General features: G+C 46.7%; 1 protein-coding gene across 5 annotated transcripts in view; it reads left to right on the forward strand.

The window, feature by feature from the left end:
* The window catches only part of LOC136483731 (receptor like protein kinase S.2-like), a 65,319-nt gene that overhangs the window by 42,270 nt on the left and 9,166 nt on the right, over positions 1–13,883 (forward strand). For 4 of the 5 annotated variants that reach the window (XM_066480874.1, XM_066480875.1, XM_066480872.1 and 1 more), the window contains 13 exons: positions 2,850–3,004; positions 3,446–3,704; positions 3,789–4,014; positions 4,107–4,260; positions 4,361–5,002; positions 5,115–5,138; positions 5,273–5,334; positions 5,436–5,490; positions 5,592–5,622; positions 5,717–6,066; positions 6,410–6,544; positions 6,653–6,801; positions 7,011–7,079. In XM_066480874.1, coding sequence (XP_066336971.1) covers positions 2,850–3,004; positions 3,446–3,704; positions 3,789–4,014; positions 4,107–4,260; positions 4,361–5,002; positions 5,115–5,138; positions 5,273–5,334; positions 5,436–5,490; positions 5,592–5,622; positions 5,717–6,066; positions 6,410–6,544; positions 6,653–6,801; positions 7,011–7,079 — 2,311 coding nt within the window. The remainder of the gene's footprint in view (positions 1–2,849; positions 3,005–3,445; positions 3,705–3,788; positions 4,015–4,106; positions 4,261–4,360; positions 5,003–5,114; positions 5,139–5,272; positions 5,335–5,435; positions 5,491–5,591; positions 5,623–5,716; positions 6,067–6,409; positions 6,545–6,652; positions 6,802–7,010; positions 7,080–13,883) is intronic. The other variant, XM_066480873.1, reaches the window with a different exon arrangement.

The raw sequence follows: 13,883 nt of genomic DNA on the forward strand, positions 1-13,883 counted from the left end.
TAGCTCCTGTTTCCTCCCTTATAGACTTTTGATATAGATCAATTTCAAACTTAAGAGTATGACATTGTTTAGTGCTATGCTAAACACAACCACATATATGACATTACTATGTCATTCTTGGGTTCACATTGTCATGACTCATTTTGCACATTAGGCCTTTTGCTTCTGTCATTGGAAGCAAATTGTATGAACAATATGATCATAGTCTTCCATAGTTTGAAAACTAGAGACATGATCCACTCATGATTAGCCTCAAGCTATATGAGTTCATTTATTGTTCATAACACTCTCGAAGAGTGAGCCACAAATTATGTGCATTGTCTTCCATAATCGAAAAACTTTATGGATGTAGTACCTTAACAATAATAAGGCACAATTTTCTTTGATCTATAACAAACAACCCCTAATTGAGGTTCATTAAATTCTTCCATTAGTCCACGGGATAAACCAATGTTAATGTCCATTGTCCATGTGGGATAGTGGTGCCATCTAGGGTGAGTTTATCAAACTCCTCTGAAGTCAGTATCCACAACATGTGACAAACCATTGATTTAATTAATTTACAACAATGGTAAATTAAAAATCAATATGGCGATGTTATAATATCAAATGCAAAATTCTAGGGGATTCCATATCTTGTCACTTGGTTTTGGATAGTTGGAGGTAGTCACAAAAATTGTAAACCTCACAACCATTAGAGGTAACCAGAAGTGTAGACCTCACAAACAATCATCACTAATATTGGTACACACATTGTAGATAATCTCTATGTCCGAAACATAGAGTAGATCTATCAGTAGTAGGCAAATAAATTGCTGCTATAGGCATGGTCTCTGGGCTGATATATTCGGATGAATAGACCACAGGACCATGCCTAAGACTCTACTACCTGTGTGTAGCCTTTAACAATGAATGATGGTACCATTCTCATATTTCCAAAACACTTATTTGGGAGAGCACAATGTAGGTAATCATCAAGTTCAAATAAACATGATGTAGACCTCTCAGCAATGGGCGAATAATCAGCTGCCATAGGCACGGTCTTTGGGCAGAATAATTCAATATGAATTAAACGCAGCCAATGCCTAGGACTCCATCACTTGTGTTTTGATCCCATATATATCCAAGATATGCATTGGAAAATTTTTGCATAATCTATTATTAATTAACACTTAATTAAGAGAATTCACCTATGTTAAAATGCAATTTATGAAAAATTACTAAATTAACAAGGTCAACAAAGTACAGGAATGATCACTCTACTGTACTGATACCTGTTAAAACATGAAACTTACTAAGCACATAGTACTATAGTTGGCTAGTGGCATAACTATGCAAAATCCCATAGGATCAAAGCGAAAATCCACTTCCGATGTTAGCCTCACTAGCAAAAAAAGGTTTGACTGCCATTTTGCTTTTCCAGATTAGGCCAATATGGGCCTAAACTCACCCATCATTAATTAACTATCTAATTAAGAGGATCTGATTTTGTTGCAAATAAAATCATTGCCAAAAACAAAATCGACAAACTAAGTATGTTTAGACATATATAATTTTTTTGGTCTAAAAAAATGTATAGGAGTAAAACTCTACCTATACCACTATGTTAAAGTCCATGACTAAAACAGAACATTATAAACACAGGAAACATATCTAAACATTGCAATAGTAAATTCATCTACAATATAACTTGCAATATAATTGATCATGATGCAAAAATTTGATCACGCATAGATCTCAAAATTTTACACTAGGTAAACAGTTGTGCATCATAATCATAAATTGTTTAAACCAGAGGTCTAAATCGAGCATTTATATGAAATATATGTAAATGGAATATATTGCATATTCGCATTGATGATTTAATGGGGGTAAATAAAACATAAGGCTGAAATACGCTAATAATCCTTGGATTATCACGTAATTCACATAATATAGGAGAGTCTTTGTGCAAAACGGCACAATCCTTATCCTATCCCCACGAACGGTTGCTCCACAATCCACACGGATGGGTTCTGTGGCCCCCTGGCCTCGGGGCCAGAGGGACGGCGCCACCATCGCCGGTCACGCGGCACCGACGTCGGTGGGGTGAGTAGGCACGAATGCCTCCGTACACACGTGCGCAGCCACGCCGGCCTGGCACGCGGCCACCGCAACCGGGCCCGGCGAGTGGGTGCTGGCTGCCACCGCTCGTACTCCGTCCGTTGTAGGGTGCGAGGGACCGGCCGCGGGCTCCGGCCGCCAGGGACAGCCTGTCTCAGGCTCCGAGTCGCGCATGGCCTCCGGCTGCAGGCGCGACGGGCGCGGAGGCCGCCGCCGAGGGCAGGCTAGGAGTCGCGCAGAAGCCGCCGGTTGTGGCGCATAGCCGGGGGCGCCGGTAACCGCAGGCACAGGTCGCGGGCTCCCGCCGCCGCGGAGCAAGCCAGTAGCGCCGGGCGCCTGCCGCGGGCGCGAGGCCGCTGGCGCGGGACCACGCGTGCGCGCGCTCCCTGCTGCCTAGGCGCTGCGGGGAGCCGGCCGCCGGTTCGGGGCCGCAGCGCAGCAGGCCGCGCGGGGCCACCTGCCACGAGTGCGGGCGCAGAGGCCGTGGGCGTCCGGCCCGCCGCGGAAGCCATTGAACAGTGATGTGCACACGCAGTTACTAGAAAGGGGTGAAAAGAAACCTTTGATATTAATTCCTAATTAATCATTAAATAATAATTCTCAACAGAGAGGAGGCCCAACTTGCCAACAGTGGTCCTATTCGCTTCTCTTATAATCCGTACTTTTTAGCTTATTTTTTTCAGCCAGAACAGTATTTTTCTCTCACAAGAAATCAGCCAGAACTGTATTTCGGTTTTTTTTTTCAGCGAAGCGAACGGGGCCCGCGACCTGTTCAATGGCCAAGGAGTCTACCGTTTTTTTTCAGCCAAGGAGTCTACCATTTATTCTACTTAAAGGCATTACAAATGATTTCTCGGCTGATAGGATAATTGGTAAAGGCATCATTGGAGATGTGTACAAGGTATGATTAAAATTTACATTTAGTATGCTAGGGTTGTTGTTGTCGCTTTTTTTTTGTATTATCCAGTTTGGATTTCTCTTCTTTTAATCTAATCGGCAGCTCCGATTCCATTGAAAAAAAAGGTGGCCATTCAAAACCTAGAAGCACGTGATCCAAGTTCTAATTTCACTAAGGCCTCGTTTAGATTGAAAGTTTTTTCAACCTGATGAATAGTACCACTTTCGTCTTATTTGGCAAATATTGTTCAATCGTGGACCAACTAGGCTCAAAAGATTCATCTCGTGATTTCCAACTAAACTGTGTAATTAGTTATTTTTTTTACCTACATTTAATACTCCATGCAAGCGGCTAAAAATTGATGTGATGGAGAGAGAGTGAAAAAACTTGGAATTTGGAGGTGATCTAAACAAGGCCTAAGATGAGATTTTAATTTTTAAATAGGGAATTTATGAAGATGGGACAATCATCGCCGTGAAGATTCTCCACAAACATGTTCGTGAACTGGTGCAAGGATTCGAGAGAGTGGCTGCAAGCTTATGCCATGTGCAGCATGAAAATATTGTACAGTTAGTTGGCTACTGTGAGGAAACAGAAGATATAGTTGTAGAACACAATGGAAGAAATATCGTTGTTGAGATGTCAATTAGGGCACTTTGCTTTGAGTATGTTCAAAACGGAAGCCTTGAACGGTATATTTCAGGTACAGCGCTGCAGCATTTTTATTTGTTGATATTCTATAAACCTGAAAGTTTGGGCATACAATACACTTGCTTTGCTTTTGCAGACGAGTGTTCTGGACTCGATTGGCGCACACGATACAAAATAATTAAGGGAATTTGTGTTGGTTTAAGACACCTTCACGAGGGATTGCCCAGTCCTATTTTCCATATGGACCTGACACCTCAGCACATATTGCTTGATGAGAACATGACGCCCAAAATTGGACAATTTGGTATATCAACACTATTGGAAGCACACAGTACTCTGAGACCTGACACCTCATCATTGTGGTTGGCCACAACTTAACGTGGCTTTTGCCCTTTGGCTACTAAATTGCATTTTCTTTTACCAGAACCGTGTCTGATATTATGATGTTCTGCAGGAGATACTACATGGCGCCAGAGTACATTAATAAAGGAGTAATTTCAAATAAACATGACATATTCAGCCTGGGTGTAATAATGTTGGAGATGATAACAACACACCCCCGAAGGAGAATTTTTCAATCCGAAGAACAAAAAAAAGCTATCGAACTTGTAAGGCGAAAAAAAGAGGCTTACTTTCGTCTACAAATGCATTTGTTTTTTTTTTTATCTATCATTCGATCTTACGTTGCACTGTTAACTCGATGTGCAGGTAGTCGGAATGTGGAGGAAAAGGCTACAGCAGGAAACATCCAAGGCCCGGTCGGTGGAAGGATATTGCCACCAAGTGATGGCATGCATCCTAATAGCACTGAAATGTGTTGAGGACGACAGGCATGATCGGCCCGACATAGGAGAGGTCATCCGTGCGTTGGATGAAACAGAGACATGGATTCACGACGACAGTGATCTGCTTGATGTGCACCCGACGGATCTCCGCTTCGCCTTCAAGCCGAAAAAACACGCCTCCTGCTTGGTGCAGCTACACAACAAGCAAGACGATCTTGTGGCGTTCAGGATTATGTGTCATAAGAGTCCAAAGAGGTACCACACGAGCCTGCCGCTCCACGGCATGGTGCCTCCCAGGTGCACCTACACCCTCGCCCTGATGACTAGCAAGCAGCTGAAACCACCACCGTCAGACAGCGACGAGGCCTTGGTGTTGTGGAGTGTTGCAGTGAGCCATTCTCAGGAGCTACAGCTGAAGAATCTTAGTGACCAAGCGTCGGCGTCCAGAGAATATGAAAATATGTTCAGGAAAGCACAAGAGTCTGCTGACGATGAGATGCAAGAGGTGACGCTCAAGTGCATTTCTGCTCCACCACCAGCTGATGAAGAGGCAACCTCCTCCGATGTAAGTTTTGTTCAGTGACCTCTCACCTCTTTCTGTGTAATGTAATAACAGGTGCCTGTTTTCTTTTGCTTATTCTATATATATGGTTTTCCTGGGGTTTGCATTGGTCCAGCAGCTCTCCGCACAAAAAATTGAGGTAATTATATATCTTCATTTTTTGTTCCTAGATGCGAACTATGAATTCATTTTTCATTAAGAAAAATAGGAATGAAGCATGAACAATCTGGTTCCTCTGAACTGATGATCGTGCCTCCCATTTGGTTGCACCAGATCATAGCCACGCTGAACGCACATAAAGTGTCGTCTGTACAAGTTCATCCGACGGAGCCATGGTGACTTCTCTAATATATTACCTTTTGTTTGCTGACCAAATTAAAATGATGTCCAAATAATCAATGCCTGGTGGTGTAATAATTCTAATTGCCTGCCTCAGGATTCTGACAACCCATGAAGGGGGAAACCTTCGCCATTGGAACTACAAGACAACGGTATATTTGCATTGCATTCACTGCTCAGTAGAATGTGCCTCGTACTCCAGTTAATTTTGATGAACAGATTCAACTTAGGTCATATTTTCATTTATCTGCAGGAAGTCTTGAATTCATTTGAAGACGAAGCATGTACGGAAGCTTTATAATTAATCCCCGTAATCGTTTACCATTAGCTCCTCCCACATCATCCCATGATGTTTGATCACATTCCACAACTTTGCAGTTTATATCGCTAAATTCATCCCACAAGAGGAATGGATTGTGGCCGGAGATGGCAATGGGTGGATTCATGTGTTCAGCTGCGATGGATACCAAGACCCGACAAGCTTCGAAGCTCATGATGGTCACATCATGTCGTTGGCTGTTCATCCCACTGATTCCTATGTGCTGTCATCGTCTCATGACGATCACCTGATTAAGCTCTGGCACTGGGATATGCATTGGGACTTCAAGAAGGCGCCCTGGGCGTGCACTCGCACATTTGAGGGGCACACTGACAGAGTGTCGCAACTAGTTTTTAACCGAGAGGACCCTGGTTGCTTCGCCAGTGCATCATGGGATGGCACGGTCAAGGTTTGAACCACAACCAGAATATTAAACTTTTTCTAGTGATGTGGGATTCTCCTAGTGTTTAGCATTCAATATTTAGTATGAGCTTTTCCCTACCAAATGCCTCATAGTGAGGATTTCCATGTGCAATGATCGGTAGTAGTGTTATTATTACTACTTAAAAACACTAGGAGAACACCATTTTAGTAGTGAACCTTATTACTTGTATGATCCCTTGACTTTTTAATTTTAGTTTTCCTTATTGAACTGGTAGTGTACCAACAACATGAAAAAAATTAGAATGGTGTTTCATGATGGTCATTTTTTGAGTACCTATTTTGAAATGGACCATTGACTACCCTCACAGATCTGGAGTCTTAACTCTGATGTGTGCAAAACAATCATGTCAGACACGCATCAGGATGGCCTTCTCTGTGTTGATTTCATCACTGGTGCTGATCATCAGCATCTTATCACTGGATCAAAGGATCAGACTGCGCAGGTTTCAGTTCGCATTTTTAGTTGTAGAGTACATTCATGTATCATCTGCTAGCTGTTTCCATGGTTAATACCATTGTAATGCGTTCTGTCTTTTTTTTTATTCAACCAGATCTGGGACCTGGAGATACATAGGCGCAGGGAATACCTACAAGGGCATACAGACCATGTTAGTGTTGTCTACTATCAACCAGATCATCAGAAACTAATTACAGGTTCACTTGATGGGACTATTCGGATTTGGGATGCCACTACTTACAGGTATCCCTTTGACATACATATATGGGCATTAGGTTCAAATAAGAACTAGTCAAAATAGAACAAATGTTACAAATGGTTATTATGAAAATTGTCATGGGCAAATACAGTGCGCATAGTTGATGGATTGGTATCAAATTTGGCTGAAATAATCCATCTGAGTTTTTATTACCAAAGAAGTTAACAATATATATAAGCTTCTTCCCTTGCAGGCTTGAGAATATTATTGCTCTTAACCTAGGAGCAGTTTCTGATGTTGGATATATAGAGGAGTTACAAAGGTAATTCAAAAGTTTCTGTTCCTCGGCTACTTTACTCACAATGCTATTTCCGATGAATAGTGAATAATGAGCTACTTTGGATGAATAATGAGCTACTTTCTAAACCATCCGATGGGTATAGTCTATATCCACTGGAACACCAGACACGTTTTCATATTTGCTTTATAAATTATACGCCATGGCATCATATATTATCCTCTAATTATATAAGAAAAATTCTTATATTCCTCCATTTATTTTCATAATGGTTCATGTAAGAAGATACTATGAATCTAGTTGGTACAGGACACTAAGGATATCCAATAGCATATATGAATTAGTTCAATACAATTTAAGTAGTTTAAGACACATATTGTTGAATATAAATTGTTTGCATACCAAAGGCCTGTTTGGCAGAGCTCCAGCTCTCAAAAAACAACTCCAGATCTGCAGATCCACGCAGCTCCACCATAAAGCAGCTCCACCGTAGATCCGAGATCCTGAAAAGCGTTTGGTACGGCTCCAGGTTTCCCTCCATCTCACTGAAATCTAGGGCCCACGCGACAGAACAAAAAATAAAAAAATGAGCATGTCTTCTTCCCCCATATGGGCTCCGGCGCCTGCGCGAGCGGATGGCCAGAGGCTGCCTGGTGGGACCTACCGCGGCCTCACGGGGCTAGCACGGCTAGGCGCGCGCGGCCAGTGGAGGCGGCCACGGCCCTCTCGCACGTGGCTGGGGCGGCCCTCCGGTGGCTGGGGAGCACCGCGTGGCTCACGGCACATGGCCATGGCGGGGCCAGCGCGGCCACAAACCAATGGTGTCGTCCAATATATAACAAGCGTACGTGTGCAAGTTGAGGAAGGGCTAGTCGTCGTCCATCCCGCTCTCCATGTGCAAGGACCGACCGGCCGGAGGAGATCCCATCCATCGTCGTCAACGTGCGGCGATGGACCTTGACCTCGAGAACGGCGGCACGCGGCCATGGTGGGGCCAGCGCGGCCAGCGGAGGCTGCCGCAGCCCTCTTGCGCGTGGCTGGGGTAGCCCTCCGGTGGCTGGGGAGCACCGTGTGGCTTGCCGCACGCAGCCATGGCGCGGCTTGCAGCACGCGGCCATAGCACGGCAGGGTGGCCATGGCCAGGCGCGGTGGGGCGGCTACGACCGGGCGTGGGGTCGGCGAACACGGTGGGATGCCATGGTGCAGGCTAGGGGTGGGCGCGGTGGGAGCAGTCCTCGCCGGTGTCGTTGGAGGCGACTACACTCCCGACGGAAACGGATGAGGAAGAACCGAAACACAACATAAACGAACCGGTCATTTTCCACTAACGAGTGGTAGTGGTGGGTAATTTCCCTCAACTACACCAACTTTGATTTCGTGAAGCACCCTGACGAGATCCTAACATAAGGGTATGTTAAGCCTCGGGTCCTGTGGTTCTCGACCGAAGAAGACTCCCCGACCGACCCCTCCGGGATAGCCCGGGGGCTCGGGGGCTATGCCCATCGGGCACGCTCGCGCGTACCCTATGGCTAAGAGATCCGGCCGAGCCTGACTCGGCCGCAACTTCTGCCTAGGGCTCAGGGGCTTCCCCGAGCCTTGGGCTTCCGATCTACAGCACCTCTGGGCCTGGGCCTTGAATCCTACCCGGCTGACGACGCCAGACAAGGCCCAGGCACAAGAAGACAAGCCCCAGGCTACCGATGCCCGGGGACTCCCTAGCGCCGCTCCCTAGGCGTGCCCCTGCCAATTGCTCCTCCGACAAGGTCACGTCCGAGGTGTGACACAAGAAGACAAAAGCTTCCCACGACCTCTGGGGGCTCGGGGGCTTCCGGGCCCGCGCGTCAACCCCTGGAGCCGACCTCCTTCACCACCAAGAAGACTCCAGAATGTCTCACCTGGGGGAGGCCGGTCCAAGCCGACATATCCTGACACGTAGAGTGTCAGAACAGAGCATCCGGACGACGCCCAGGCTTCTTTGGTTCCAAGACATCTCAACGGTCCTCGGCGCACCGCTACAAGGCCCTCCTGGACTTCGGGGCACGTAGACCGTAGACTAGAACCCCCAAACCGCCATGTACCCGACCTATCTCGTTATATAAGGGATAAGGTTGGACCTAGGAGGGGAGAGGATCCCAGATCGATCACCAGACATTCCATCCACCTTCGCTCGGCACCAAGAGCAAGGCAACCCATAGAGGGTGAAAGGATCAAGATGCCCAAGAGGGGGGATGAATTGGGCTAATTCTAAAATTCTTTGCAATAATTAAACCTTACGGTTAGCCCAATTAACCCCTTGTGCCTAGAAAGTGTTTCTATTGATCTACCGCACAAAAGTTTAGCAACCTATGTTCCAATCCTACTCTAGCATGGCAATTCTATGAATCTAAATGACAAGAATTAAATTGCTCAAAGTAAATGCTCAAAGTAAAGAGAGAAGGAGGAACGCGGCGATGTTTTGCCGAGGTATCGGAGAGTCACCACTCCCCACTAGTCCTCGTTGGAGCACCCACGCAAGGGTGTAGCTACCCCTTGATCCGTGCAAGGATCAAGTGCTCTCTACGGGTTGATTCTTCGACACTCCGTCGCGGTGAATCACCCATAACCGCTCATAACTTGAGTTGGGTCATCCACAAGCTCTCCGGATGATCACCAAGCTCACAATCACCACCAAGCCGTCTAGGTGATGGCGATCACCAAGAGTAACAAGCACGAACTCTCACTTGACCACGACAAGCCTAATGAGAAGGGTGGATGCACACTTTGCTACTCTTGCTTTCACTAATGAGGGCTCTCTTTGGGATTCTCAAATCTCAATCACCTTACTAGGACCTTGCTCTTCTTGGCACTCTAAACGGTGTTTCTCAGCTGTTGGAATGAGCAAAAGTACCCCCTCACACAAATGGAGGAAGTATTTATAACCTGGGTTGAAAAACGAACCGTTATGTGCCTCTGCGGGGTGATCAGACACTCCGGTCAGTTCACCCCAAACTCCAGTTATTAAGTAGTGACCGGACGCTGGACAGCGTCCGGTCAGCACTGACCGGACGCGTCCGGTCACACCAGACGATTTCACCTTGATCAAATGAACTGACCGGACTCTGCGCCAGCGTCCGGTCACACCGAAGCCAGCGTCCGGTCAGCATTTGACCCTCCATTCACTTTCAACTCGCGATCATATGTGAATAAAGTTTGCTCCAATTGATCTAAGGGCTTTTTAGAAGCTACCTAGAGCTAGATTTAACAAGTGTGTACCACACCTAACTCACTAGACTCACCTAGGTCAAGCTACCCGTCCATACCCCCCTTAATAGTACGGCCAAAGGAAAAACAAAGTCCTAAACTACTCTAAGTGTCTCTTCAACACCAAACGACACTTAGAACTAGTCCATCCTTAACCTTGTCGTCCATCCTTTGAAACCGAAATGATTTCCATCGTAGGGGCATGACAACCATGATTGCCCAATCAATCTCCATTACCATGACCTAACTTAATTCCATCTGCAAAACACACGTTAGTCACAGTAATCTTATATTGTCATTAATCACTGAAACCAAACTAGGGGCCTAGATGCTTTCAATCTCCCCCTTTTTGGTGATTGATGACAATACCACATCGAGTATGTGAAAGAGTTGAGGTTTTAAACATGCTTGGTTCATATAAGCTTTTGGCAATAAGAACAAAAGTGTTAGGCAAGCTTATATGACCCAAGCCAACATGATGTACTCAATAGATATGAAATAAGCATGAGTAAAAGTAATAAAGCTCATTTGCATCGGAGTAAACGCGAAAGCAAAGCAAATGAGCATAGCACAAGTGATATGACATATAAATAATTCAAAGTAGAGAGCACATATGTCACATATCACATAATATTACGATCACGTAGATATCACTATCACATAAATATGGTCACATAAATATGGTTCGATGCATGAAAATAAACACATGAATGCATAAGTGTATCACACATAAAAGGCCAAATATAATAGATAGACTCCCCCTAAATATGTCGCCCCCCCTAAGACTAACATACTCGATCCCTCTCCCCATTTGGTGTCAAACACCAAAACCTAAGGGTCGATCGGCGGGGCTACAGCGGACGAGTCGGGCGCTGAGGTGCGAGGAGCGAGCTGGAACTGTGTGCCATCATCATATGATCCTGAGCTCTGAGCTGTATGACCCTCTGTAGCTGGAAGCGACGCTAAAGCGGTCTAGGTCGGATCAGGGACTGGTGCTGCCTGTGACTCTGAAGGTATGACTGTAGCAGGCGGCTTTGATGATGCAACAGAAGAAGGGAGCGTCTCTGTAGTGCCTATCACTAGAGCAATGGTGGTAGGTACATGGACATGTAGATCTGGCGGTGTAGGGTGCCCTGTCAACTCACTGAATGAGGCACCAAAGCTCCTGGACACTGGGGTATCTGGCACAAGCAGCGAGGAAGTCTGAGCCGGTGTGAAGCCCATATGAAAAGGTGTGAACTGCGGGGCTAGCACTGGCGAGGCAAACCACTAGGACACCTACTCTGTAGGAGAAGCAAACTGAGTAGTAGTCTGTCCCTGACTCTGGAGCCCACTGGGCTGTAAAGCTAGAGTCTGTAAAGTGGTGGCAGGCTGACCAAGCTAAGGTGTATGCTGTGGCGGTGGAGCTCCAATAGCAGTAACCACATGATGCATAAATCCGAGTAACTACTGCTGCATAAGGAGCTGCTGCTGTACAGCTTGCTGTTGCTGCTGGATCACCTGCTGCTGTCGCTGAAACTCATCCTGCCGAGTCTAAAACTGTGCAAATGTAGCAGCGGTCTCCTGTGCCTGGCGAGCCTGATCCTGCCTCATTCGCTCAAGGATATCAAGTAGAGTGGGGTCTGTCTGTGGTGCAGGTGGAGCTAAACTAGAGCTACCGACCTTATGGTCATGTCGCTGAGGAGGCATCTGAGGGATAGCCATGTAGTCATCATCTGAGCTATCGCTAGGGTCGCTCTCGACCATGCCCTCCTGCTGAGCATCAAGCTCCTCCTCCTCTGTAGCTACTATACCCCTGATAGTCTCATCTTGCTGGGCTGCAGTCTCTGGCACCTCTAGACGACGGCGTGGCTGGCTGGGTGTCCTGCCTACACTATGGCAGATCATCTGTGTCATGTTGTATGCAGGGAACTCTGTAGTAGCACCACTGTACTCTGATAGCATCTCTAGAGGCCTAACTGTGACTGCTCTATGAATAAGAAAGGTGATCCAATGAGCATATGGCAGCTGCCGGTGACCTCTGAACCCCTTTGCAATAGTATCCTCCATCTCTAAAAGAATGAGATCCCATATATCAAAAATTGTCTGCTACATCAGAGAGTTCAATAGCCACAACTGAATGCGAGTCAAGCCCTCGCGATACCCCATCCTCGGAAGCAGGGTTCTCCTCATGATAGCATCAAGTACTCGAGCTATAGGTGTGAGATCACTGGGTGTCCTGCTTGCCCCTTCGCCGAATAGCTCTGTGAAGCAATGGCGGACTAGATCTGTAGGAGGCACATTACCGCCATAAGGGCGTCTGGGAGGCGCTGTCTGACTATAGCAAACCTCATGAAGCCGGATAGGCTGCTCCTGAAGCCTAAGTATCTCCCTAACCCTGAAGCTCATCAGCCTATAATCTCTGCCTCTGAATGCAAAGTGTATAAATCTGTGCTGCGGGTCAATCTAGAGTGAAGCATAGAGCTCACGGACCCAAGATAGAACATATAGGCCTGTCCATCTGAGTAAGTCTGTCAGCCCTGGCAAGTAAGCAAGGTAATGGCGAATATGCTCTCCAGCTGCTGCTACAATGGACTCAATGTTGCACACCCTCTGAGATCTGAATACTACCCCACTGTTAAGATATGCATTATAAAAATCTTCTTGTAGTGGTGTGTAGAAGCCCTCTGATGCACGCTCATCCTACCTCGGCAGAAACCACTGCTCAAACTCCACAAATCTGAGTTGCTGCACCTGCTTGGCCGTGGTGGCCCTCAAATCTAGATGAGTCACTAGAGACAGACCCTATGGTCTAGGAGGTGGACGAGAACCCCTCCGCTATGTGTCTGGCCTCGGTGTGACTGGAGCACAGGTACAACTAGAGCGGCGTAACTGTGGCTGAGGTGTCTTCTCTGTCTCCTCTGCCTGCTCTCCCTCCTGAGCCTGCTCTATCTGCTCTGCTGGCTGTGGCTCCAGCTGTCACTCCCCCTGAGGCTGACTCTCATCTATGGCGACACGTCGTCCTCTAACCATGGCTGTCCCAACTGGAGTACCATGACGATGCTCAACCTCCTGGACGATGGCCCTCTGAGTTGGTGAAAGTGGATCTCCAATGACTACACCACTCCAGGCACCTCCTCTCTCTGCACGGTCTGTAGCCTCTGCAATTGCGGCTGCTCTTGCTGTATCTGCATCAGGGTATTTGCGCTTCTTCGTTGCCAGCTTCTTTGTTGCCTTGCCTTTAACCTCCGAAGGCAAGTGAGGTGGGGGCCTCGGATCCTCATCACCGGGACCACGTCCGACGTTCTTGACACGAGCCATCTGATGGATCTGAAAAGAGCTACTGCACTAACAAGAACCAACTGCCAACTGTCACTTCCGAGGCTTGGCCTCGATCCGTACTCGCGAGCTTGGCCCCGAATTGACTGACAACTGCAAATAGGACCACAACGGCACTGACTCGCTGCACGATAGAATAGATAGGATATACAAATAATTTTAATTATTCATCTAGAGATACGGACCCCTAAGAAAGCAAGAAATAGATGCGAAATTGGAAACGAGGGCTTGCTACCTGACGAACCGGCGATCCGAAGAGCAGAGGAACGA

The sequence above is a fragment of the Miscanthus floridulus genome, chromosome 9, assembly GCF_019320115.1.
Source record: "Miscanthus floridulus cultivar M001 chromosome 9, ASM1932011v1, whole genome shotgun sequence".
Classification (NCBI taxonomy): Eukaryota; Viridiplantae; Streptophyta; class Magnoliopsida; order Poales; family Poaceae; genus Miscanthus; species Miscanthus floridulus.